This window comes from Caretta caretta, chromosome 5 (assembly GCF_965140235.1).
Source record: "Caretta caretta isolate rCarCar2 chromosome 5, rCarCar1.hap1, whole genome shotgun sequence".
Lineage (NCBI taxonomy): Eukaryota > Metazoa > Chordata > Testudines > Cheloniidae > Caretta > Caretta caretta.
This window is the reverse complement of record NC_134210.1, coordinates 79,110,781-79,137,923: the sequence shown is the minus strand read 5'-3', so window position 1 is coordinate 79,137,923 and position 27,143 is coordinate 79,110,781. Positions and strand designations below refer to the sequence as shown.

Below are 27,143 nucleotides of genomic sequence, written 5' to 3'. Positions count from 1 at the left end.
CAGACCCTTGTAATCAATACCCATTCACACTAGGACAGCATACAGATGGAAATTTTATGAAGTTTTACATCTCTGGGTCAGACATTTGAATTCAGTCCATGTTATTTGGGCACTCTCCCATTCAGATTTGAGTGAATAGGAATTTTGCCATTGACTATAATGGGTTCAGGATCAGACCCTTAGTGACCAAATGTCGTTATCGTCTGGTGGCTGTACCTTAGCTTATGTAAAGGACTTTTGTGGTCTCAGTCCAGTTCCTACTGGGAAAGTGTCCTCATCATATAATCACCATCACAATTGGTTCTAATTGCTGGCAGTCTCATCAGAGAAGCCCAAGAGTGAATGACAAGATACATCTACTCTCTTAACGTCTGAAGCAGTGCTTCCGGGTCAAGGCTTTGGCAAATTGGAGAGGTGGGGTAAAATAAGGACATTTTGGGGGCCTTGAAGGAAGATCTCAGCTTTCATTTTAAAACAGTTAGCCCTCTTCCTTGCTAAAATGGGATTGGAAAGGGAGGACAATAAAATACAACACAAGCTGTGTTTAAATTAATTTAAAAAAAAAAACCTAAAACTACCTTTCTGTAATATAAATAAAAGAAAAGTCTGCTGTCCTTTCTCCTTTATACCAGCTCCACAGGCAGCTGGCCCTGGGAGATAGGAGCCCAGGTACCCCACTATTATCATACAGCCACCACCACCACCACCGAGCCTTCTGGATGTAGCTCTCCAAAGCTCCCAGCTCCCCTGGAACTCCCCTGCAGCTTTCCTGTAGTCTCTTTGGTCCAGATCTGCAAAAGGACAGATGTTGCAATGCCTAATTTATAGGCACCTAGAAACAACATTGTGGTCCACGAATTTTGAGTTAGGTACCTAGTTTCCCTATACAATGAATGGGGAGAGACAGGCACCTAGAAAGGCAATCCACAAAGGCAGCATGCTAGATAGCTCCCCACCTAAGCTAGCTAATGGGAGATGCCAATGCGTGTGCTCTAAGCCTTGCCCCGCTCCCTGAGATAAATGCATAAGGACAGGCTGCAGGGAGGCATCTATATCTGCTCATGATACAAAACCAGGAACCCCTCTCTTGGAGTCAGGTGGCTTTAGCATCTGAGTTGTTTTTTGTGAGAATGAGGCAGGCACCTGCTTCATTCTACACAAAACTCCGTGTGAGTGTGTGTGTGCGCGTGCTCGAGTGTGTGCAAGCGTGCGTGCAGCCACCTTATAACTTTTAGCCCACTTGTCTCCCTCGATATTTCCTGGTGAAGCTGTTCACTGCATATAAATAATTAAAATTCACTGAGCCGGAAAGAGAGGGAGAGTATAGTCCAGTGGTTAGGGCACCCAGCTGGGAGATGGGAGACCCAGGATCCAGTTCCCTGTTCCAATGATTCTTTAATTATTTATATACAGTTGAACAGCCTCAACCGGCGGGATTGTGGGAGCCCCACATCAGAATATCCTAAAGCTCAGTGGTTAGAGCACTCACCTGAGAGAAGGGAGACCCCTCTTCAAATTCTTTCAGGCAGAGGGGGAATTTAATCCACGTCTCTCGTACCCCAGGTGAGTGCTGTCATCATTGGGCTAAAAGTTATAAGATGAGCGTTACCACCATCTTGTGTGGTCAGATTTTGAACAGGAACAAGTCTGGAAGATGACCTCTGAGCACGCATGCCAGATCAGGCCCCGCACATGAGATAGGCAGGTGAATGCCTAGTTCATGAATTGCTCTGGGGCTTAAGCAGGAGATAGATGTCCGGACACCTTGAGTGAGGCAGCAGGGTGCATGCCTAGAGGCAGAAACTTAGGTTCTAGGGAACTTTTACAGTAAAAATTTAGGAATCAAGTGAGTTTAGGTGCCTACAGGGTTAAGCAGGCATTTTGTGGATCGCAGTGGATCCTGAAACAAGGACTTAGGCACCTAAATGTCAGACGTAGGCACCTAAGTCTGGGGTTTAGGTATCTAAATATCTTCTGTCCCAGTGACATCAGGACTTGTGCTATTTCATCTTCAACAGAACAACAGATGTCCCAGGATTCAAGTGCCCAACAGTCAGTGACTTATATCTGACTCCACCCATCTTCCTTGCCCACCATTTTTCCTACCCCCAAATTCCTTCTCCTAAAACTCTCCTTACATTCTCTCCATCTCCTTGTCCTCCCTTCCTCTGCTATTTGCATATGCTCTTCTCCTCCCTGGTGCCTGCCATCTCCAATCCCTCCTTCAAATAAATAAACTCATTTAGAAAACCTAATCTAACAGGAGTAAGAAGAAAGTAAAGCATAGATAGCTCAGTAATTTTAAGATATGTACATGATACACTTCAGCAGCCTTACAACTGTATTTGTTCCCTTTGCACTCCCTTATCTTATCTCACCTGTTTAAAATTCTTTATATTTAGGTTGGGGCAGAGAACAGGTCTTTCTTATTTCTTAAGAAGGCACCTGATATGTTAGGTGCTAGAATAAAAACCCCAAATCATTACAATGTGGAACGGGAACAGATTCCTCCTTGTTATCCATCTGCCTAGCTCTTAGTCCAGCTTTTTATATTGGGTACTTCCATGAGGATTTGGTTGAAAAGAGATTAAGGGGATGTTCAGAATATACTCTGGATCCTACAGTGTGTGCATTTGGGTCCAGTCCTGCAGGTAACACTTCCAATTGATACTAATCTGATTTTAGAGATGAATTTACAAATTTCATAGTTTACAATAGGATTTACACAGGTGTATCTATAGGCAGAATTGGGACCATAGAGGTTACATTTATAATTCAGTCTATTATACATTATTTGTGCTCCATTTTTTGCAATGATGTTCAAAGAAATACATGTTTTTGAGTTAGAATATTTATAACAAATTAAATAATCCTAAAGTTTTGTATGTGCTATATCAACTAATTTAATAAAAAGGAGGTAATTAATAGGTGACAAGACAGAATGAAAAGTTCTTTGTGGCACAGGATAAACCACCCAAGTAGTTAAATCAATGCCTTTCTGTTTAATTTTGCTATTTGTTTTTCTATCGGAGCTGCCAATTCTCTAACATATTAGAGAAGAAGTAGGAAAGTCTTTTTTGATTGATAACAATCACAGATATTAGTGTCAGATCTGTAGAATATTTCTAAATAAGAATTTTATGTGTTGCTGTCGTACTCTTAGTTGAATAATTGGTCCACAAAAAATTATTTAAATGTTCCTTTTTTAACTGCTTTGACAAGAACACCATAACAATTCAGATCACCTTTGACCTGCAGGGTGTACATCATCTTGTCAACATATAAACAAACACATGATGGGTTGTATTTTAATAGATTCTATAAATACCACAATCCAATTTATCAAAAGGTTCACTAAAGTGACAGCTGTAGGGTTGCTGGATAATAGCTGTAATGTTCATTCACAGTGTTCTTGCAATGGGATTGTTGCTTTGAAATGTAACAAGCTACTGTTGCTCTAAATTTCTTATTCCCTTGGAGTTCTGACTCAGTTTCAAGTGCAAAAGATCACTGGCTGCAGACTGTATATACCACATAATCATGAGGATCAGACTTCCAGGTGGAAACCACATGGCTGACTTTTATAATAAATCCTTCTTCCCCAGCCCATCATTATCAACCAATCCCTGTAATGGAATCTCTATCAGAAGAGAGGGCTGGAAGAGATATTCAAGCACAGAAACATTCACTGGGAAGCTGAACAGAACTTAATTGCAATATGGCTTAAAGAGTCACTTAGAGTAACGTTACCTGCAGTTCCCCTCTCTTTGACTACTCCATAATTTACCTAATAAAGAGGGAAATTCTCACAGTCATGTGGAAGGGCCCATTCAGCTGACATTTCCTTGGGTTATCTGTGGAGACTGAATCCAGAACATCAGAGCACAGGCCTCTACCATTTGAACTAAAGAAGTAATCCATTTGCTGGTAGCAGCAGTAGGTTAATATCCTCTATTTGGACCAGCCTCTAGAGGGAGACACACCCAGCCAGCATGTAACTGTTGCAGCATTGCAGTCATTTACACATAGATCTGTTCAGACTATTAAAAATGCTGGTAAAAGAAGTAGGAAAAGGGCTGGATCACCCAAGGGGAAAATTTGGTGGGTGCAGAGCACCCACCGGCAGCTCCCCGCCCCAGCTCACCTCCCGTTCCGCCTCCTACCCTGAACGCGACGCCCTGCCCTCTTCTCCACCTCCCAGCTTTCCGCGAATCAGCTGTTCGCGTGGGAAGCCGGGGCAGGCTGAGAAGCAAGCGGCGGCTTCGCGCTCAGGTCCAGGGAGGCAGAGGCGGAGCGGAGGTGAGCTGGGGTGGAGGGGCGTGAGGAGGGCCGCCCACGCCACAGCAGGTAACCCGGGGGGCGCGCAGGGGAACCGCTCCCCGCCCCAGCTTGCCTCCGCCTCCCTGGGCCTGAGCATAAAGCCGCCACCTGCTTCTCAGCCCTCCCCGGCTTCCCACGCGAACAGCTGATTCGCAAGAAGTGGGGTGGGGGGCAGAGAAGCAGAGCGGGGCGGCCCATTCAGGGGAGGAGGCGGAGGTGAGGTGAGCTGGGGCTGGGCGTGGGGCGGGGAGTTGCCGGTGGGTGCTCTGCACCCACCAAATTCTCCCCGTGGGTGCTCCAGCCCCGGAGCACCCAGTGAGTCGGTGCCTAAGGCGCCACTTTTGATGTGATCAGTGGGGGGAGCAGCCGCTCCCCCTGCTCTCCCCCAGCTACGCTACCTTGCCCCTAGGAGCCAGAGGGACCTGCTGGATGCTTCCTGGGAGCTGCCCCAGGTAAGCACCGCCGGGACTCCCCACTCACCCCCGGCAGGTCCCTCTGGCTCTTAGGGGCTGGGTGGGCACCCACTACGGTGACCCATGAGACCCTCCTGCCTGGTTCTGGCGGCAGTCAGGAGTCAGGGGAGGGTGTGGATGGGGCAGGGATCCCGGGGGGGGGGCGTCAAGGAATGTGGTGGGTTGGATGGGGCAGGAGTCCCGGGGGGTGGGGGTGGGCAACGACCCCAACGTGGGGTGAGGAGGGAACCTGTTGTTAAGATTTTGGCAGCTCATCACTGGATCTAACAAATGTTAAGAGTCAGCTCAACAAATCTGAGACCACGCAATAAAAGAATCTGTGGGCCTGGTTCTGATCCCACACACAGGGTACACATCACCACATAGCTTGAGATATAAAGTATGATGCTGACCTATATAACAGCTGATTTTTCCAAATATGTCGTGATACCAAGCTTGTGTTCTAGATCAGGATTAGACTCTGCAAACTTGATCCTGCTAGCTGCTGAGCATCTCATGTGAGCTGCTTTCACTCCCACTGATGTCAAAGGGAGTAACTGAGAGGGCTCAGAACCATGCAAAGACACTGAGGTGAAGCATCTTGCAGGATCAGGACCTATCTTTGTACTATTTATATCTTTCGTATACACCGGATTAGATTCAATTGATCATAACTTGGCACTATAATTGATTTTTTTAACAATAGTGTAGTTACTAGGACTTTTGAAATCAATAATTTGAAACTGTATCCAATTTTCAACACTTTAATTTGTCGTGCGGATTTAGCAAATTGTAATAGTGACTTGGTTAAAATACTGGCTATTGTGTGTGGAGGACTGCCCTTTTCTAGATAGAATATAGTCTGCTTGAGTGTTTGCAATTATGTCATTTGCTTGTGGTTGACCTGGCACAGGCTATAAGCTCTGACACAATTACAGTTGATGGTGATGCTCAAGTGACTGTGGCCTGTTTTCCACTTTTATCTGCTGATGCTACTTGGAGACCCATTTTAGTCTTTGCAAAACCTAGTAAAGCACTACTAAAATGGTCATAAAAACTTTCTCTAGCAGTCTTAGTATATTGATATGTTTTCAAGTTCCCCCCCAACCCCACTGAGGTACTAGCAGCTGGTGGTGCCACCCCTCTCCCCCCTCCCCATGTGGCCTTGGGGAAGAAACTGCAGAGAGGATCCAGTCAGACACTCTAGCTAGCTGGTAGGGGCATAAGCAGCCAAAGCAGGGACTGCTGCACTAGTGGCAGCAGGGGAAAAATGCAGCCCAGCTGGGGCCAGCCCTCCCCCTGGACTCCCTAGACCTTACTCTAGGAGCAGTACGACCTAGGTGGTGCCTTCCCCCCATGTGAGCTTGGGAGAAAACAGCAGAGAGGAGCCAACCAGAGACTCCAGCACTGCAGATAGGAGCAAAAACAGTGCCCTCTGGACAGAGAGCTTCCTACAGTTCTACCTGGAATTTCTCTGCCCTCTGCTAATTGGCTGTTTGCTCCAACCCTCCCCCTCCCTCATAGTCTCGTCACCTAAATTTCACTCCACACCTGCCCTTCTTATCCTCTTCTTCCCCCTCGTCCACTTCACTTCCCTTTTCTTTTCATGTAGTTTATCCCCTTAACTAACTCCACCCACCGCCCCAAAACTGTGGTCCTTACATAATGTTTACAGCCATCACATTGTTCACTGTCTGTTCTGCCTGTCTGTTATTCCCCTTCCCCCACCCCATGTCTTTCTTGTCTATTTAGACTGTAAGCTCTTTGGGACAGGGACCATCTTTTTTCTCTGTGTTTGCACAGTGCCTAGCACACTGGGGCCCCACTCTTGGCGGGCCCTTAGGCACTACCGTAATGAACATGTCAAATGATTTTTTTTTCAAGGTCAAGTTTCCCAAGCATGGGAACACACACAAAATTACTTTTGTAAATCTTTCCAAGCTTGAAAGTTTAAGTTAACAACAACTTAATTGAAAGTTTAACTGAGACATCAAAATTGGGAAAAACTAGAGCAGAAAGAGGAGGGAAGTAATCTAGAAATTAGAGGACAAATGGAAAATGATACATTAATACCACAGTTGTTCACTGACCTTATGCTACTGAGTTTCTAGACGCTCTCCCTCACAACCTGTCATTGAGTGTTACATCCACCCAAAAGCGAACAAACAATGGATCAGCAATGCAATTCCCATGATACAACTCAAGTCTAGTTTGGGACAAAGGGGTGAAATCACCAGTAGCCAATCACCAGAGAGCGAAAACAGCACTAATCTTCCACACAAGGTCCAATATTTTGAGTGAGACTGGAATCTCACTCCCCATGTTCCTTGCCTCTGCTCAGAATCACTGTCCAATTCTCATTGTTTCCCTCAGATAGATGGTTCTAGCAGACTGCTTCTTTTCTTTATGCCCTAATTTCCTCCCATATTTAATTTTGCCAGTGACTTCAAGGCCCACATGTTCAGGAAGCCTCTACAAATGCATATGCACAAAATCCCATTTGTGCACACATAATTGGAAGGCAGACATCTGTGATGTATTCTTGGTGAGCCTATCAAAGAGCTTGCAGGAGTGGGAGGTTGTCAGCCAGACTTCCAGTCTCTAGCAAACTACTCCCTTTAAGTTTCATTACAAAGTCCTTCTTACAATGTAAATAAACTGAGCTACGTAGCATGAGGCACAGCCACTTCTCATATAGAAATAATGGCATCCAAAGTAAATTCCCATTCATAATATTTAACTGTAATAATTTGGAGATTTACTACATGAATGATTGTAAAGTTGCCATAAATTATTGTCATTATAATTTAAATGAGGCAACACAACATAACAACTAAGAGCATAACATCAAGATATTAACAGCACGACCATCCCAGCTGATCTAGTGATCATGTGACAGCAGCTCTTTATCTGTGATGGGAAAACAATTCTGGAGCTCATCCTGGACTCCCGCTTCCCAGTAGGCATGAGGATTATAGGGCTAGAGCTACTAATGGGTGTCATGAAGAGCAGGGTGTAAACTGTACAGTTTATAAATAAAGTATGTCCCCTTTCAAGTAAAAACAAGTCCCAGGGTGAGTACCCTCATTTTAGGGATCACATGGCATGAGTGTACCTGGTTTCAGGGTCACACAAAGCATTATTAATAGAAGACAACTAAAAAAATAATTAAACAGCATGGTGGTTTGTGATTTCTCCAGCTAGGCTGATTCTAATAATAAATTATCAAAGCATGGAACTGTCCCAACTTAACTGCTACTCCGCTAAGACAGATCATTTGAAAGCTAAATGCAGTCATGGAAGGTGCAGTTTTCCTGCAGCACATATCTATGGCTAGATACACTACGAAAACATTGTGCTGTACCTTAGAAAGTGAAAGAAAGCCTCATGTTGCACTTTAGCAACTACACTTGTCATTTCATAATTGGGATTAATGGACTCCTGTGAGAGACATGGCCAACTATTCCGAGCCATTAAGACAGCTCTGATATAACATAGGGGCCCTGGAACTGGGATGAGTAAACTGAAAAAAGCAGGAGGTGGATCTATGAGATTCAAGAGGGATAAAGTGAAAAGTTAACATGTGGAAGAAACATTAGCTCTGAATAAAGGAGCACACTGAGACCAGTAAGTCCTTAAACTACTAATACAACATGATAAATAATTGCTGTATCCTAAAAAGGATGCAATGTAATTATGGTTTGGTTTAACAAAGGAGATTCTGGAAAATTGTTACTCTGCCTACGGTCTTGGGAAATAAGGAAATCTGCACACAGTAGGCTAAAATTCTCAAGGCACCATTGCCCAGGGGTTACCGCAAAAGCCACCTGACGAGCTGGAGGTAATATGTGGCATGAAGTCTAACACTTTATGAAATAAACAAGAAAAGAAAAGAAAAGAAAAGAAAAGAAAAGAAAAGAAAGACAAGAAAAGAAAAGAAAAGAAAAGAAAAGAAAAGAATGTAGTCTTTGCAGCAAAGGGTGCCGCTTAGCCTGTAGCTGCTTAGCCTGACTATGAGCTACCCTTTGTTGTGATTGGCAGACCCCAAGGTCAAACAGCTACTCTGCCAGAAGTACTGTCAGGCCCACCCAGACCTGGGCCTGTGGCTTGCACCAAGCCATGCGCCACCTTTATACAGGGTTAGAGCTCCCATTGAGCCAGAGCCCAGGCAGTCAGCGTTGATTAATTTCTCAGTCCCAGCTACACACTGAATCCTACAATTCTGGGAGTTACATACCCTTTCCTAGTTATTGTCTGCCCAAACAGCTGAACAAATTCACCCCCCTGCAAAGACTATGTCCGCCCCTGAAGTTGTTCCAGTATGTCATGTCATGTGTGGAAACCTGAATGTGATTCTGGCTTGAACCAAACAAATAAGAGAATGCACTGTCTAGTCAGCCAAAAGCAACAACAACATACATTAAGCAATTAAGCGCCAATATAATACCCTGAGGACGAGGTCAGACCACTTGTTCTTATCCCTTCTCCAGCATGTAGTTATAGGGGTAGGAAAACCTTGTTGAAGCAGATGGAGAGCATAAAAGGCCCTTTGCTCCTGCTCTAGGTTAGCCCTAAAAAAGGGAGAGGGGGAAGGCAGGGCAACTCCATCCTGGCTAATAAGAGGAAGCAATTGGAGCAAGAGGTGCAACTGAGGGCACAGGCTGACACAATTCCAAGCCATGATTGGTCAGAAAGGGCATTTAACCCATGGCATCCATTCAGAAAAACTTTTGGCAAATCCAGCCCAGCCAGGCCCCACTGTGTGAATCTGTGAGGCAGGTGGGGCCAAAGCTTTAAAAGCCTGCTGAATTTTTAAATCACTGTTTATTGATGTGTATGTTTCTAACCAGCACATTTCTAATGCTTATGCCCCTTGAGAGGGAGTACATACAATATCCCTTTCTGAATATGGCTGCAATGCAGTGATTCCCAACCACTTGTACATACAGTATAGTATAGACAGGGTTACTTCAAGCACTGTCCAATAATAAGTGCCTGGCAACCCCTTATATCTCACCCCTGCAACAACCTCCCTTTCCTGAACACCTTGGTGATGAAGTTGAGGCTGAGGCTTGATGCTGAGTACTACTGTTCACCTCCCATTCAATTATGTTTGCACTAAAACTGCAGTGGAAACTGAGCAGCCTCCACCTCCTGTTCAATGCATTTTTACATGCCCAGAGATATGGAACATACCAAGCCCTCATGTGTTAGACCACAAACCAGGGAATGAGAGGCAGCAGTAAAAATACATTGGGACCCAACACAGAGACTAGCCCTCAACTTCATCATTAAAGGTCCCATCCCGCAAGGTGCTGAACATCCCCTTTGTGGTATTCAGTAATTTGTGGTATTGGGATTTAAAGAAAGGTAGAGAGGAGTAGCTCGCTGTCTGAAGGGATGAGGATGCTGCTGGCAGGCACGGCTGAGGTCTTAGTCAAGCGTACTGGTATAGCTGCCCAAAAAGCTTACTGCAGCACTAAGTAATAAATAATGGACTTTTTGGAATATGTTTCCACATAACTATTGAATTGTGTATGCATATTCCCTCAAAAGTTAACATTCTTTGTCAACTCAAAAGACAATACTGCCTGCTACCATTACCTGCCTTGGCAAATGTTTTGAGAAACTGCTTCAATGTCATCTGCTAATTCTGAACTTCGCTTGCAGCAGATGTGGTCAAGATATAAAACAGCTATCCCTGTTATGAAAACATTTCAACACTATCAAAACCATGTTTAGAACATTAGCTCTCATTCACCATACTTTAGAATACAAAGCAGATAATAATAAGTACATGAGTCATTCATACAGAGGTGACATAATTCAAATTAAATTAACTGCAAATACTAAGTACTTTGAAAAAAATTAAGGCCTTATGTTTTGTGCTGTCAATATATTTCTTAAAGATTTCACCACAGTGCGGCGGGAGTTAGACCTAAACTTAAATATGGATAAATAGAAGGTTTCCCCAGAATTACAACATTCACTAGAGCTAGCTATGCCCAGAATTCTATGGGTCTTTTTACCTACCTTCCTTCAGTGCAGCATCACTATCAGAGGTATGATATTGCATCACTGAATTACAGATGATCTCCTAATTTGTATTTTTCTGAAGATATATAGAAGGATGGGGTGGGAAGGAGTAGTTCCACTGAACAGGTTTTCACAGATTCAATAGCTGAGGTGTAATAACTTCTCTGCCTTAACCAGTGTCGAACCGTAGGAACACAGACATTCCCTATGACACAATGAATTGTGCTCAGTCTACCATTGATAATCCAACTTTTCTCACCTGCGGCTTCATTTGTCACAGGCTGTCTCTGAAAACCAGAATAATCTATGAGGATAATGCAAAAGGAGAAGACATGTAGATGCCACAGTGTCATACTCATGGAAAACAGATTGTTAAAAATGTTCCACACAACTCTATTATGAGCATAAGGTATTAATCTCACCTAGAGATTATGATCTCACCATAACAAAAGTTTTAATTGGAGTCCATCCCTTATTTACAATACGATCCCAAAAGTCAGAATCAGTATGCCAACTGGTGTGATTTGAGTAATAAACCACCCAGGGTATCCTGTGTTTACTACAGAAGCTGTACATTCAAGAATCCAAATTCACCACTGGTGTAAACAACCATAGCTCCTTTGGCTTCAATGGAGCTGCAACACTGAGGTCAACAGTAAATTTGGTCCATTAGCCTTATGGGCACTGAATTCACCTAGAACAAGTCTAGAGGATGCCAATTTCACCCCCAACTCAGAACTAATAAAGGAAGTTTGATAAGTAGCAGGTGACCAGAATTCCTAAATCCTGAAACTCATGTGTAACATATACTGGGTATTTCCTAACCTGGCATCAGAGAATTGAACAAGCATAGTCAGCTTGTTTACCTTACTCTTTCTGTTCTCATGCTGACCATGAGAAGATGAACCAACACGAGGCCAGCAGAGTCATCCAAACAGATCTTTGTGATGCAAACAAGACTTGGCATCTCCCAGTCAGGGAATGACTTTATCAGCAACCAATCATGCAAGCAAGAAATGTGCCTGAGCCCCAATAATTTATTCCTAAATAATCAAATATGCATATCTGCCACATATACACTTCTCCCATGGGAGTAATAGAAGGACAGAGTCATGTGGACATAATTGAAGCCAATCTAAAAACAACAGAAACCTCAGGCATATATAAAAAAGACATTTTTAAAAAATAGCAAACGAAAGACTCCACTTTTAAGACTGCCAGACATAATGGTACCCTATGAAGGAATATCTGCTACGAAACCATATTGCTCTAAAAATCTTTGTGGCAACACCAACAAACATTAATATCCTCATCTCCACAAATGACCCTCTGACATAACTGCAGGCAGAAAATAAAAAATTATATATATAATCAAATTAAAAATCATTCAAGGATTTTGACTTAATCAGTACATTAGATTGGCTGAATATATTTAACCCTATATTTATTTATTTTACATAAAATAAATTTCAATACTGTTATTAGTTTGTTTTAAAAGATTTTTAATTTGAATAAGCATTATTTTATTTCCCAATTTCATTGCTTTATAATAAATATACAGTATAATAAATAGTGGTCTCAAATTTCTTCTGTTGATATAGTAAAGTCTCCATGACAATTAATGCCTGATAGACTGACTCAGCTCTGCTTTACAGTTGCATAACTGAAACCAAAACTGTTGAGACACCCATATATATATATATATATACACACACACATATACGCACATGCACACATATTTGATAGATAGATAGATAGATAGATAGATATGCTCTACACTAGTAACACCTAGCTGAATTACAGTTAAAGTATTGCCTGTTATGTGCCCATTTTGCAAAATCTGTGTAATAAATATGCAATGTAATACACACCAGAAACAAATGTGTTATAGATTTTTACAAAACACTAAAAAGAGGAAAATGTATTTTTGATGCAGATGTTTATCTAATTAAACACAATGTATTATTATGCAGCCACTGAAAATACAGTCTTTTTTCCAAACTAAAATGTTGGCCTTAGGTCAAGCTACAGCGTATCCATAATCAGGGTGCTTTTAAGGTAATTTTGTCCTAATCTTATCAAACCAGTGCTGGGTGTACACTGAGATACAACCTAGAGGTTCTGTAGTGCTTCTCAGAGAAAATGCTGGCTTCTTATCTTGGAAAAATGCTGATTTTAAAACAGTGAGTAAAACACTGCTGTATGGTATTCACTCTGTCTTGAAAACCTTACTAAGGCACCAATGAGAGTTTTGCCTAAGCACGAATTGACTAAGGACTGCAGGATTTGACCCTATATGACCACAATCAGCATGTGGCCTGACACGAGCTACTTTGTTGCCAACTATGTTTGCCTGAACATAATCTACATTTTTCAACAATAATGTGAAATAATGTCTGTTAAGGTGACAGTGTCCAGATATTTTTAACAGGTATATTTCTGATTTTTCACACATACAGAGAACATTATGTTTTTTGTGGTTAATGGTTAAACACTTAGTAGATTTATTGTATTTGTTCTGGTATAGGAAAACTTACTTCAAGGGTGTACTCTCATTGTGACATAATGTCTTTATTATGTCTTCTAGAAATAATTGACCCAATCAAGTTACTATACAGTATATCTATTGGTTAATTAGAACTTTAAGAAGCAACAAATAAAACACATTATTGACTTTTATATCTTCAATCAAATAAATATATACAGCTGCAATTTGCAAAAATTATTTACCTTTCAATAATGGATCACACAGAGACTATGTACTATAGACTCCAATGAACGTCTAGATCAGCAGCAAACAAATTACGTGTGAAAGGGGAAAAAAAGCTTTCTCGCTATCATTGCAGCCTATAAATAGCATGCCGTCTTATGTGGGTCTCCTTTAAAGATGTGTGGTCTTATAGGTTAGTAGCCTTATTTCAATGCATAATTGACCTTGAGATGGAAAACAATCTCATAGTAGAGAGGCGTCCTATTTTAGTGAACAATGACTATAGATATTAGAAGACATGCCTGTTGTCAATGCTCATTGCTGCAACCTGCCTATACCACACTGGGACAATCAATTTTGTAAATGATTGCAATAATCAAGGAAATTGCCTAATTTATAAATCCTTGCATACAGCATTTTAATGGATTCTTACATTTTAATGCTGATGCCTTCAGAGCTGAATGAATTGTTGTCGAAACTGTCATTACACAAAATGATAAAAACATTCAGTCTTGTAGGTAACTACATCTCATGGATATTCAGACCATCAGGACACAATCACTCATTAGTGACTTCTACTATAGTTTTGCATTACAGAACAACAGGAACAATAAAAAAAGCCACAGTTTCCTTGTGAATGAGCCTTTGCGGAAAGTTTTGGAATTTTCATGAATCACTTAAAGTTGAAATTTTTTAATCTTTAATGAATCAGTATCATTAAAATGTCCCTAGTTTTCCCTGTACTGACATTTTGCTTTTCTTTTTCCCATACAGTTTAACATGCTACCTCATTTCTGTAACTAAGGACCAGCTCCAGTGCACAAACTTTCTGATCACGAATCATATAAGCACAAGCAATGTTAATACTAAAACTGCACAAATGCAAAGCCCAGTGCCATGTGCTATTATTAACAGGTAACGCTATGAAATCCACCTGAAACTTGTTCTGCATACTTAACTTGGTTCCACTAATGTACTTATACATAGATGGCTATTTTCAGTTAAACCTTGAGCAATTGATTTCAGCCAATAGTGTGCTGTCAGTACTTTACTTACTGCTCAATCTCACTAACCTGACATTTATGGTGTACTGATTGGCCTCTGTCAGTGGTGGAGGTTGTAAATTCACTTTGAAAAGCTTTGTGTTAACAGCCTTCAACCAGGCTCTGAGAAGAGTACGAGCAGGCAGGCTGACAATTGCTCGACCTCCTGCCCTTATTACAGTGAGTAAATCAGGCTTTGAGCCATTAGGCTGGAGCCTGAGGCCTACACAAAAAGGATTGACATGACTAAAGGTCAACCTCTGTCACACATGTGTAACAATTTGGATAATGGAATTCTGTAACTTATCTGAAAAAGGTGGCAAATGCTTAGATGGAAAGTGTATGTTAGACTGGATTTTCCAGCTTTTATGTTAAGTAGTTATTCAAGAGTCTGTATTTTTTGTCAATACACATCTGATGTCATGAAATCTGAGAGGATAAAAGGTATAAAGAAGTGATCAAAATAATTCTGTGAAATACTGAACATCTTTTCCATACTGAAAAATTTGTTCTGCATTTAGGCACAATGGATTTTTTAATGGTATCTATCACCAATATGCAAAAAGAAAAGGAGTACTTGTGGCACCTTAGAGACTAACCAATTTATTTGAGCATGAGCTTTCGTGAGCTACAGCTCAATACAGACTAACACGGCTGTTACTGTGAAACCTATCACCAATATATTATTGGTATCAGGTATACAATATATTTAGGGTATCTATACACATCATTAAAGTGCTATCTTTATTCACATTTAATCAGAAGTGAATAGAAATAATTCACAGTTAATGGTACCATAAATTAGGAGTACTTGTACGCCTTAAAAACTAGATTTTCTCCAAATATGGAGGACATGTGCATAACTGATATGTGCTTGACTGCTATTCAAGGGTTTTGCAAAGCTCACATTCTCTTCAGTGGGAGCAGGATTGGGACCTACCGCAAGTTAAATTACTTTTTTGCTATATGTGTTTTTAGATTTGTGTGCCTAGAGATATAATAAATACAGTATATCAATCAAATAAATACATTGAAGACAGAGGTATGAATGACTCATAACAAACAGGTAAGATGATCCTAATGAGAAACATCAAATGGGCTAAATTTAATTGTCTGATTAAAGGAAACTGTGTTAAACATAAGCTAAGATAAGCTTTTATATTTGAAATCAAAGTAATTTCAGATATAGTTTTGGATTTAAACTCTTCAGTAAGGAATCTATAAATTACTAAAGATACTGGAAGAAATATGATAGTAAATGATCATGAAAAACTGACTGGAACAAGCTGCTTTATAGCAGCGTAGTGCAATTATCATAAATTAAATATGCTGTGACCCTGAATGTGATCTTACTGAACTTCTAGCTAGCTGAGTTACTGAACACAATACTTGCAATATTTCCAATACACAGAAGATGGTTTTATATATATATATATATATATGATAAAAACACAGTTTACCTTTAAAAAAAAGACATTTTACAATCATATAAGACAAAAACAGCAGCACCAGCTGTTACTCTGCATAATTTAAGACATCATAGTAACATTACTAAGGTTTATTTTGAGGGCAAAATTATTTGCATTTCATGAACATGACATATTTGAAACAGAGCTGACAAGCCCTCTAGAATATCAGATGATGGATTGCTGAGAAACATAATTTTCACTTTAATAGAACTATGGCATAATTCTATCCCCTAGTGCTTTTGCTGTATCAGGCTAATTTAGGCCAAAACTATGACTTTGAGAACATGAATGCATATGTATCACTATAATTTGAATGAGTTCTTAATTTAAAGGTAATAGTTCTTTCTATAGATGAATACATACAAATGTGTACAGTATGGGGTCTGGCTAATGTATGTCTCATTATACTTCCTTATCTTGCTCTCACTGAAGTCCATGGCAAAATTCTCATTGACTTCAAAGGGAGCACAACACCCACAATGGTACCACATTGAAAGGACAGGAGGATTTGTCCTTATACTAGTGCCAATTAATGCCGTCGATCTTTAGGGCAAAACAGAATTAGCATTTTGCAATTATTAATAAATCTCATTTTATGTGTGTATTTTTATTCACCTCTTTAAATAAAAAATATATATAAAAGGTAAGATCTACACATACAAGCAAAATTTTAAACTACATCTAAAATTATGACATAAAATCAAATCACAATGAAGTGTAACAATATAGTTGATATACCCTTGAATATCTCAAGAACAATTATTTAACTGATTTCCAACATATAACACTGACAAAGGCAAAATGTTACCAGTATAAAGAGGAAAAGGCAACTATGAGATTCAATCCTTCAATATAGCTATCTCTGCAATTGCAGTAAAACTTTGCTTCAGCTAAGTGATCAAAATGGTTCTTCTATTAAATATTTTTGAGGAAGAGATCCATTTATCATACAGTTCTTTCTCGGATTTATGGAGTCTGAAAAACTTTAACTCCTAAAACTTCTGTATTTTATTCCAATAGAATTTTAAGTGTATCCCGTATGCATTCCTTAAGTCTAGTCTTATTAAATTCTGATGTTAAACAGAAAGGGGAAACCATGTGCAACTAGATTAATTTATCTCTAGGGAATAAGGACACATTAATAACTGAGATAATGTTTTCATATATGTTAGAATCAAGTGTGCCTTTTCACTTCTTTATTAGAAAACACATTAAGGGAAAATTATCTCATTCTCATCAATAAGACCTAATTGCTGAGAAAGTCTCTGTTTTCTTTTCAATAACATCAGAAGAGGATTTTCCCCATTACTTCAAAATGAAAAAAAAAAGATCAGAAAAGTTATCAAGTACTGTTGGAATAAATGCCTGTATTACCAAAGAGAATGTTTACTTAATACACCCAGTACTGTTTTCCTTTTAAACAAATCAGAGTTTATTGTATCTAGATTGAAGTGGGCCAAAGGGCAGGAGGGGGGCAAGGGGGAAGAGAATGTGGACAGGGAAGAGAAACAACCACAACCAAAATGACTAATATTTTTGGCTTTCTGAAGATCTGATCTTACTGTAGGCTATAAAAAATTATCTTGACTAATTGCTAAAGAACTCTATAATTTCCAATGAACACCCCTAGGTGTCAAGACATGTTGTGAGGTAATGGAATGGTATTTAATTTACTCTGAATTGCTGTACATTGAGCTATATGGATTACATATAAAGCAAACACTGACTGCATTGTGGGAGCACTCATGCAGACAGACCAAAAAATATTTCCATAGTTTTGAACCATAAGTCAAATGCAATAATTCTGATGTTTGCCACAGCAAAGGAAATAAAAAAGCACCAAATCTGTATCTATGCTTAATTGTTTTTGGAATAGCTCTTCAGTTTATTTAGCACACACTGAAAACAATAAAGAGCTGTAAAGTGAAACAAAAATCCATCAACTTAACTTTGCAATGCAAAGGAGAAAAAAAATATTAGAAATCTATTTAGAGTACTGAAAAAAAAAAGATATTTACCTCACTAAGATCCGTCAGGACTTTAATACTGAATACTCATCTGTAGTCACTTTTACATTTGAATCTGATTTTAAAAGGGAGATGGAAGGGAATTAACTACAGCCATGATTTTATAAAAGGACAATGATGATCCTTTAATTTTTATTATTTGATTTTATCTACATTATATGAGATATACTAAAAGTATATAGATTATTCAAACACATTATATTTCTTCATTTATTCACAGAAATCACTTTGTAAAACTGCAATCTCCTCCTAGTCTCCTTCCTTTGCTATATTCTCTCTTTAGTAAACATCAGTATTCAGAAAATTAAAACTACCATTTCAAGGGTCAAAATAAACAAAGAATGGCCAAAACTTGGAGGTTTTGTGATCCTTGGATTTTCTTTTTGAGTTTGCAGAAATAGTCTGAGTTCATAAGTCTCCCCGCGCCAACCTATTTTTCTTTCCAAGATTTGTCAAAACACACACGCACGCACGCACACACACACACGTGTGCGCACACTCACCATTTTTCTGCCATAAAGGAAGCCTGCACAAATTGCTTGGGATAGAAGAACAAACCAGCACAAAGCTCAGGTGACACTCATAACTGGACAGTATTTTGGATTTACATCGGTACAGTTTTTATTTTTTCATTAACCTTTTTTTCTGTTGTGCTCTCTGCTCTCCCCTCCCTACGCCTCCCATTGCTCTCTGGTTTTCACTAAATATTTTTCCATTTCCTCTCTGTTTCCCTCCCCACACTGTCTCTTGTCAGTGTCTCTATCAGAGGACACAAGTAACATGCACATTTCAGTTGACCTTTCAAAACCACTATATTTAAGTGAACTTGAAATAGGCTAAAAAATGGTCACCTTGAAAAAAGTTGTCAATATTTAAAACTTTACTTACATAAAAAGTGACCAGAGTCTAACTAATGAATCAAAATATTGGGAAAAAATTAATTATGTAAATATATAGGGCTGACATCTCAACTGTGTAAAATATCTTAACTCTAGTGACTTCATTTGAACTGTGATGATTAACAGAAGTTGAAAAGCTGACCCCCTAAATTTTATTATTTCATATTCTTCAGTTTAAGACAATATAAACCACAAACACCATGTCAGAAATAGTATCAAGTCCTGTTGCAATAATACAGTGTATGCTCTATAAATGAGTATGAATAATGTGCCTAAATGTGCTCCCATAAAAGTCAATAGGAGTTTTGCAATTTACTTCAACTGGAACAGGATCTGGCCCAATATGCAAAATAGGTGAAATTCTGACCCCACTGAAGTCATTGGGAAAACTCCCATTGACTTCAATAAGGCCAGAATTTCACCCAATGCATTTTGAAACTTGTTGGGGCTGATCTTTCAGCCTTTATGTGAAACTCTCACTGGCCTCAATGGCAGGCTTTGTAAGAATGGTAGAAAAGGGCCTTAGGTATATTATTATTTATTTGTATTGTGGTAGCATTCTGGAACTCAAGTCATCTATGATAGTGCTGCTAGTTGCTGTACAAACACATAACAAATGACGGCCCTGACTCAAAGAGCTTACAGGTCTGCTGTGAATGAATACAGTACACATTTGCATGTTTGAATTCATAACACCAAACATCTAGTAAAAATCCTAATGACAGTTATAAATACACTTAGAGATTAATGCAGCACTCACTGAAGTCAATGGAAAGACTCACATTCTCTTCAGTGGGCTTTGGATCAGATCCCTAACTAGAAAACACTTCTCTAACTGCACTATCTCAGCAAGTTAACAATGATGATTTTGCTTGTTTAGGTGCAGGGTTGGAGCCACTGATTTCACAAATACTTCCTCCTCTTCTGGACGATTGACACAATCCTACCAACTCTCCACAGATGTCACTCCCCTTGATTTCAGTGGGAGTTCTTTCCACAGAGGACTTACAGAATCAGGCCTGACATTTTCCAGCACAAAACAAAACTGTTCTTAAAATTCAAGGGACAAAAATACCCCAGAAAGTATGTTATGAATTAAGGAGAAATGAGTGGCAAAAGGATAGGGAGGTCAGAATGCCATTCCTCTTTTTATAATAGACACTTAATTTAATAAATACTGGGACATGATGAGGGAGGGAAGAGGATACCTTTGTTAGCTGTTTATTGTTAAAGCTCTGTCTAAAATCAGCACACTTTGTTTTCTTTTCTTTTTCTTAAACTAACTTACCAAAATGCAAAACTGCTCGACACAATCAAATTATATCTTCCTGGCTAGCATAATACAGATGCTAGCTTTCAACTTGAAGATCATTTGTACAGCTCAATGTTAAACTTCTGAAAATAGGGATTCCTCAAATGGTGCTGCGCTGGCAAACCCTGAGTTATAGTAGAATAGTGACTGGGGAAGCGCCTGTAAGACCAAGTGCAATATAGATTTTGATTTCTTAAACCAACCTGGAATCTACAGCCAAAATTCATCCGAACTACATCAAGCTTCCAAATCCTAAAATGCCTTTACACTGATCATCAGTGTCTACTGCCAAATAGCATTGCATTACTCCTTTCAAGAGGATAGCTACTAAGAAGGAATTGCCAAACAAAAAACTAAACCTGGATTCTAAGCAAGGATGCTGCCTACAGTACCACAGGAGGGATGGTCAAAACTAAGCACATTAGCCAAATGTGGCCCAGAGTTCTAAGTGTTGGTGAATACCCTCATCTTTAACATGGGAGTGTAACAAACAGGAACTATGAGTCCCATCACATTTCCAGGCCACAAAGATGACTGGTCTGAGCATGCTATGTGCCATCTCAAACTGAGTGCCCTCCATTCAAATCAAGATGGAGCAACACATATTGGCACCAGTCATCTCCGTGGGCTGCAGCCACTTGGCTAAAGATGAAAGAAGCACTGTATGTTGGGACTATGGCCTCCTCAAACCATATCTCCATATTAAAGATACGAGAATGTGCAGCAATCTGTGTAGCAAACTAGGTGCAGTTCTAAGGTTCCTATTAGTTTGCCAATGGTACCCTCAGCTGTAGAAAGTGTAGGCAAGTCTTTCAGGCATATATTACTGATTACACATTTAAATCCATTGTGGAGGCTTTGGGGTCAGATCAATCTAGCCATTATGTACAAAGGAACTAAACTGTATGTCCTACATACAATGACACTTGATATAGACTTTGAGAAAATCAAACTTCTATCAGGAATAGAAAGAAGATGACTTACTTCCCAGAGGTGCTGCGTGTTCCTGATGGCTCCCGTTTGAACCTTCTCTGGCAGAAGGACAACTCCCTGGAAAGGCCCAATCCAGGTGCCCTGCTGGATCCTCTGCGCAGCGCAGATGCCATAGGCCAGACCAGGTACAGTACTGGTACATAGACACACTTCCCGGGGGAGGTCCCTGAGCCATTCAGGGATCTCAGGTGGAGGTGCTGCGGCTGCAGCACTACTAGTGCCCACTAGGCGGCGCAGAGAGTGAAGTGGCCCATGCATGGGGCACTCACCATTGCGGTTATCAGCACACATGTCACATCCTGTGAGGCAAACAGGAAAAAGAGTAATTAACTTGGTGTCGTCAGGCTACTACCATCATTTCCACCACAGACAAGGACACATACATATATTCCTCCACCTTTTTATCCATTTAAAGACATCTAAACACACACATACTTTTGCACGTTGCTTATTCCCTTCTCCTAACCGCACCAAAGCCCTTGAAAGAGAAATGTGAGAGCCTCAGCAGAAGCTCTGCAGACATTCTGCAAGCACAATGTGTTCATTGACCTGCCAAGCCTCACTCATTGGGACAGAGTTTCTACGATTAGGTTTTTTTGATTAATACAAAGGCTGTATTAAACCATCTGCCTCTTGTGATGAAGGATTTAGTAATATGCTTCAATTTTATATCTCATTCATGATTTTTGAAGATCTCTCTACCCCCCCCACACCCCCACCCCCGCATTCATCTTGCTACAGCTCAGTTCAGGAGTGTTATTGGAATGGAATTTAATTTGATCCTTATTTCTTACAAAATATTAGCTCTAGTTCCACAGTACCATGCGCATGCATGCATGCTTATTTAATACAAAGAAATAAAGGAAAACTCTCAATGATAAATTATATTTATGAAATCTTATTCATTTGCTTTCTTACAGTTCAATCTGACCTTTCCCAGATACCACAAAAGAATTTTAAGAACATTGTTTTATTGTACAATTATACATGTTTAATGTCTACTATAGCAGATGAGGATGATGATAAGAAGACCATGTTTGGTAATGCAACCGGTTCCTAACAAAAAGACCACCGTGTTAAAATACTGATTACACTAACTACCACTATTAATGATGGTTCTATATTTTGGGAAGATCTGTCTGGGATTTTCTTTTATAAGCAAAGAACATTTTGGAAAAGCGTTTCCATTACACATTTTTACATATGCCACGAATGCTCAACTTCCAGGAAAATGTTTCATGCTCAGAAAATCCGTTTCTCTGGAGATACATTGAGTTAATGTAATAATAAATATATTGAACTATGTTACTGTCCTCCGCACATTTTACATCTTGTAGCATAATTAAAGTTTTTATATGAATCTATTCCAGAAATACAAACAAAAAGCAATAATTATACTACTGTATTCACATAGCAATTTGTGGTTCTTCCCCTAATAATTTTACATTAGCCACATGCATTCTTATAAAAATAATGCAAACTATTCACCAGAGGGCCTGAGGTTTAGTGGTCTAACCCACAGATTTGGAATAACTAGACTCCCTGGAACCACAGGTTCAAATCCCAGCAGGACTGACTCAGTCCTTCTTCCTTCCAAGGTAGATGAATTGAGTAGTTCCATGCCATTTATTATGTTGGAGTCTTTCAGATGAGACCTTAAAAAAACCCTTCTGTCTACTCTGCATGGACATTAAGGGTTACATTTTCAAAATACAGCCTCTCTTTGTGCATTCACAAATTCTTGCACATACTTTTAATTGCCCATATTTTTGAGACATTATTATCTATTGTCCACATGTAAGTCCTAACACATGCAAGTGATAAGCTGAGAAACTTGCAAGAGTTAGTGAATGGCAAATGAAGGCTAGTATGAAACACCCTTGAACATTTGTCCCTAAACAATCCTGGAGGGATTCTCTGTGTCCTTAAGCAAATTTCTATATCATCTACAAGTATGTCCTGTGCCAGTTCACTGCTGTCCTCCACCAGAGAAGTGGCTTCAGTTAAGTAATTCGACAGAGAGAGAAGTCTGTATCACTTAACTCTTGTGGAAGAAGCCCAGGGTGGAGGTGGGATTGCACAGTCAACTCTTTGTTTCATCTCATGAAATTCCTAATTCATCATGCAACCTGAAAGTGAGTTTTGCAGGACGATAAATGGGAGCAAAGGGAATGGTTTTCAAAATGTGTAGATATCGCAAAATCCATGTGGAAATCTTGATGTATGCTGCTATGTCTTCCCCACCCATGTTAAGGCCACTCCCTCACCCAAGGGGGTTTGACAGCATAACGCAGGAACCCACAGGAGTTAGTTCTGACAGTCAACATTAAAGTGGCAAATAGTTTCCCACAGATATGCCAGGAGATGATGCCACATAGACATCCGTCCCTCAACCACTCCCTTCCCTACCCAGCACCTTTTTCAAACTACGTGATTTGTGCTACTGACGTTCATTTCCCCCTTCTATGTTGACTACTCCTACGGGCCTATTTGCACACCTTTCATTTCCTCACAGCCAAAATATGGCCCAGAATTTTTAAAGAACTTTGAGATCCTTTGATGTGAAATATGTTTTATAAATATAAAAATGTTATTTTGCAGGGTTTCTTTTATTAGAACATGTTTTACTTCAATATATCATTATAACTTATTTGTTTATGAAATTTCATTTAAAACCCATACCAAAACTGTATGTAAGCTAAAATATTTGTACCTGATTTTTCTCAATTACTTTTTATTTTTAATAAAAAGGTAAAAGTTCACAGGAAAATATATTTTATACAAGAAAATGTCTCATGATATCAGATAAATTCATTGTCTCTCTTTCTCACAGAAAATTTAGAATTTGTTACTCACTGTCTTGAGAGAGGCTATTATGTAGCAAACACTCTCCATACCAATTCCCAAAAGCAAACACACATCTAGATAATAAAGCTTAGCAAATCCATGTTTATATTTTCAAAACTTATTTGGAAAGTAGAGAAAAATATCACAACATCCTACATCCCTCTTCCCCCAGAAACCTAAGGGTCAAGAAATGATTATGATCACCCCAATCCTGCATTTCTTGCATACCAAAATGTACACTGCAACTGGAGTTTGATATGTGAAAGTATACTGGACCAGGCCCCAAATGGCAAAAAAGACACAACTATCAATTAAGTACTCTTTTAAAAAAAAAATCTGATTTCTCATAATGTAATCTACAAAAAAAAATTCTCTAAGAAAGTCTCAGATTTAAGGAAAAGATGGCTAACCAAGATCTCAGTTAGCACCCAGAGCAGACAGTTGAACTATGAATAATTTGTACCCTGCTTGATGATCTTTTAGATGTGTAACCTTCTCCCAGGGTCCTGGTTATCAACGGTCCTCTTAGAGACACGATGTCTGCAAAACAACTTGCATAAATGAAGCCAAGGCATCTTCTTGACTCTGTCCAGGTAACTCCAGTGTCAGCTCCCTGTACCCTGCCACCAGGTACATATAATTTTTCACACGTTCATGTGCGCACACACACACCTGTTAGAACCTCCCCTGATTTATGCATTGTATTTTGTATTTGACTATAGATGTGGGTTAGTAGCACGAAAACAACCTTTTAGCACTCTCTATCTCCAAGAAACAGAGATTAGAAATTTGAAGAAAAATATAAATGGATGCCATGTCACTGTCACTTGGCCCCAGGAGAAGATTATTTTTCACCAGCTAGCAAAGGGTTCCCTTTCCACCAACTGTTCCCTTTCCACCAACTACCCCCAGGGAACAATAATAGCTGGTGTTTGGCATTTGCAGGATCTTCTCTTCCTGATGTACTTCTTCCCTTTCATTACTGTTAAGGCTGAAAGACTCAAAAGCTGGATATCTTCTGAAACTGGGCTGGCTAGAGAGTCTGTGCTGGCTAGAGAGTAAAAGGGAGGGGTGCTGGCAGTGCATTGTAAGTCTGTCATTCATGCTAAGCAAGATCTGAATCATTCATGCTTTTAGTCAAATGCTTAAAAATATGTAACTTTGGAGGACATTATTTAATTAAAATACAATCCAAGCAAGTTTCCTAGTTTATAAGAAGTGGAAGCCCATGAATACATATTTTACCTTGCTTAGGGGACATTGCTATCGTACTTGCCCTTTCCCTTTTTGTGCCTCTTATTTTTGTCTGATGATTCTCAGGAGACTCTGAAGCACCATATTTTTTAGCCCCTCCTGCTCACTTGGTCCTGCCAGCTAAAGATAGCCCATAATGAATGGTGGAGTCCTTCATCTCAGAGGAGGAAAAAAGTCCTTAATCTCAAGTGACGGGGGGAAGGAGGGGAGATGAGGAAGCTTAATTTCTAGAACATGAGAATTGCTGATCTGGAACAGCCTAATGGTCCATCTAGACCAGAATCCTGTCTCACACAGTAGTCACTTGCTGGATACATCAGAACAAGGTGTAATATAGTGGACATAATTGTTAGATAATATACCAATGGGAAGTTTTCTTCTATCCTCCAATTGTGATCAACTTGCACCCTGATGTATGAGGATTCTACTGCACTACTGTAGTTTCCAGAAAAAAACTATGTGCAAAGTGAACGCAGAAGGGATTTTCTGGTCCTTCTGTAAATGGTATTGCAGTCCTGCGCTTTTCAGAAGGGCTGCCACCCAGGGCAGTAAGTAACATACCACTGCGCCAGCCCCACTTTTTGGCCCTAATGGATCCAAATGGTAATGAACATTACAGGCCTCACTGAAGTCAATGGAAATTTCCATTGACTTCAATGGACTACCGATCAGGCACTAATTCAGGAAGAAAGCCTGAAGGAGATGGCAGTAGAAAACAGAGATTTGATGGAAATGGATGAAGAATGGGAGACTGCAGCCAAAACTGGATGTCTCCTGGTAAAATTCAGAACTACCTCCCTGAGAATGCTGGAGTTAACAAACGAGAATGCAGCCAGACTCTCTGGAGAGAGCTCACAGTTTTTCACTCTATTTCACTATGAGGGTGGTGAAGCATTGGAGTGGGTTACCTAGGGAGGTGGTAGAATCTTCATCACTAGAAGTTTTTAAGGCCCGGCTTGACAAAGCCTTGGCTGGAATGATTTAGTTGGTGTTGGTCCTGCTTTCAGCAGGGGATAGGACTAGATGACCTCCTGAGTTCGCTTCCAACCCTAATATTCTATGATTCTATATTCCTACACTCTGTCTGTTGATGGGAGGAATAAGGGGAAGGAAGGAGCAAGGTACAAAAATTAAATGATCTATTTGTAAAGTTGCCTGCTATGGCTCTTTGGGAAGGAGTGCAATATTCTTATAATTTATTCTTCCCCATACAAAAACTGCCATTAAATGAATACACCATAAAGTCTGCAATATAACTCCACGCACATACATGTACAAATCTCAGACTCAAGCACAATGAAAGAACACACCATTTCCCCCAAAAGACACATGCACAACCTCAAAGCACACTAATTTGAATAACAACAGCACTGTATATTTAAAAGGAAAGCTGAATGGATGAAGAAAGTTCTTGACGGTGCATGTAGAAACCAACATAATGGTATAAACATTATATATAACCAGCTGTAACAATAAATGAAAGAAAATACATTTCATCTCAGCAATAATGTGTTTCAAAGGTGCAGTTATGCTGGATACCTGCAGTTTGCTGGTATTGAAGAAGTTTGGCCTTTGACCTTGTGCTTCATGATTCACTAGGAGTCTGCTGGTATCCAGCATAATTGCCCATCATTTCAAATGTTATTGCCAACATATAAATATACATCATATACTAACCCTATCTCTCTGTGTAAATAGATAATATACACACCTGAGAGAAAGGGTGGTCTATGCCCATTAGTGGTTAAGGGCCTAAACTGGGAGACAGGAGACCTGCACTT

At 39.8% G+C, this 27,143-nt stretch overlaps 1 protein-coding gene across 1 annotated transcript in view; it reads right to left on the bottom strand.

Annotated features, from left to right (window-relative positions):
* PRDM6 (PR/SET domain 6) overlaps positions 1-27,143 on the bottom strand; it is a 98,554-nt gene that overhangs the window by 63,921 nt on the left and 7,490 nt on the right. Inside the window, exon 3 of the mRNA XM_048849423.2 lies at positions 21,253-21,560. Within this exon, the coding sequence (XP_048705380.2) occupies positions 21,253-21,560 (308 nt within the window). The remainder of the gene's footprint in view (positions 1-21,252; positions 21,561-27,143) is intronic.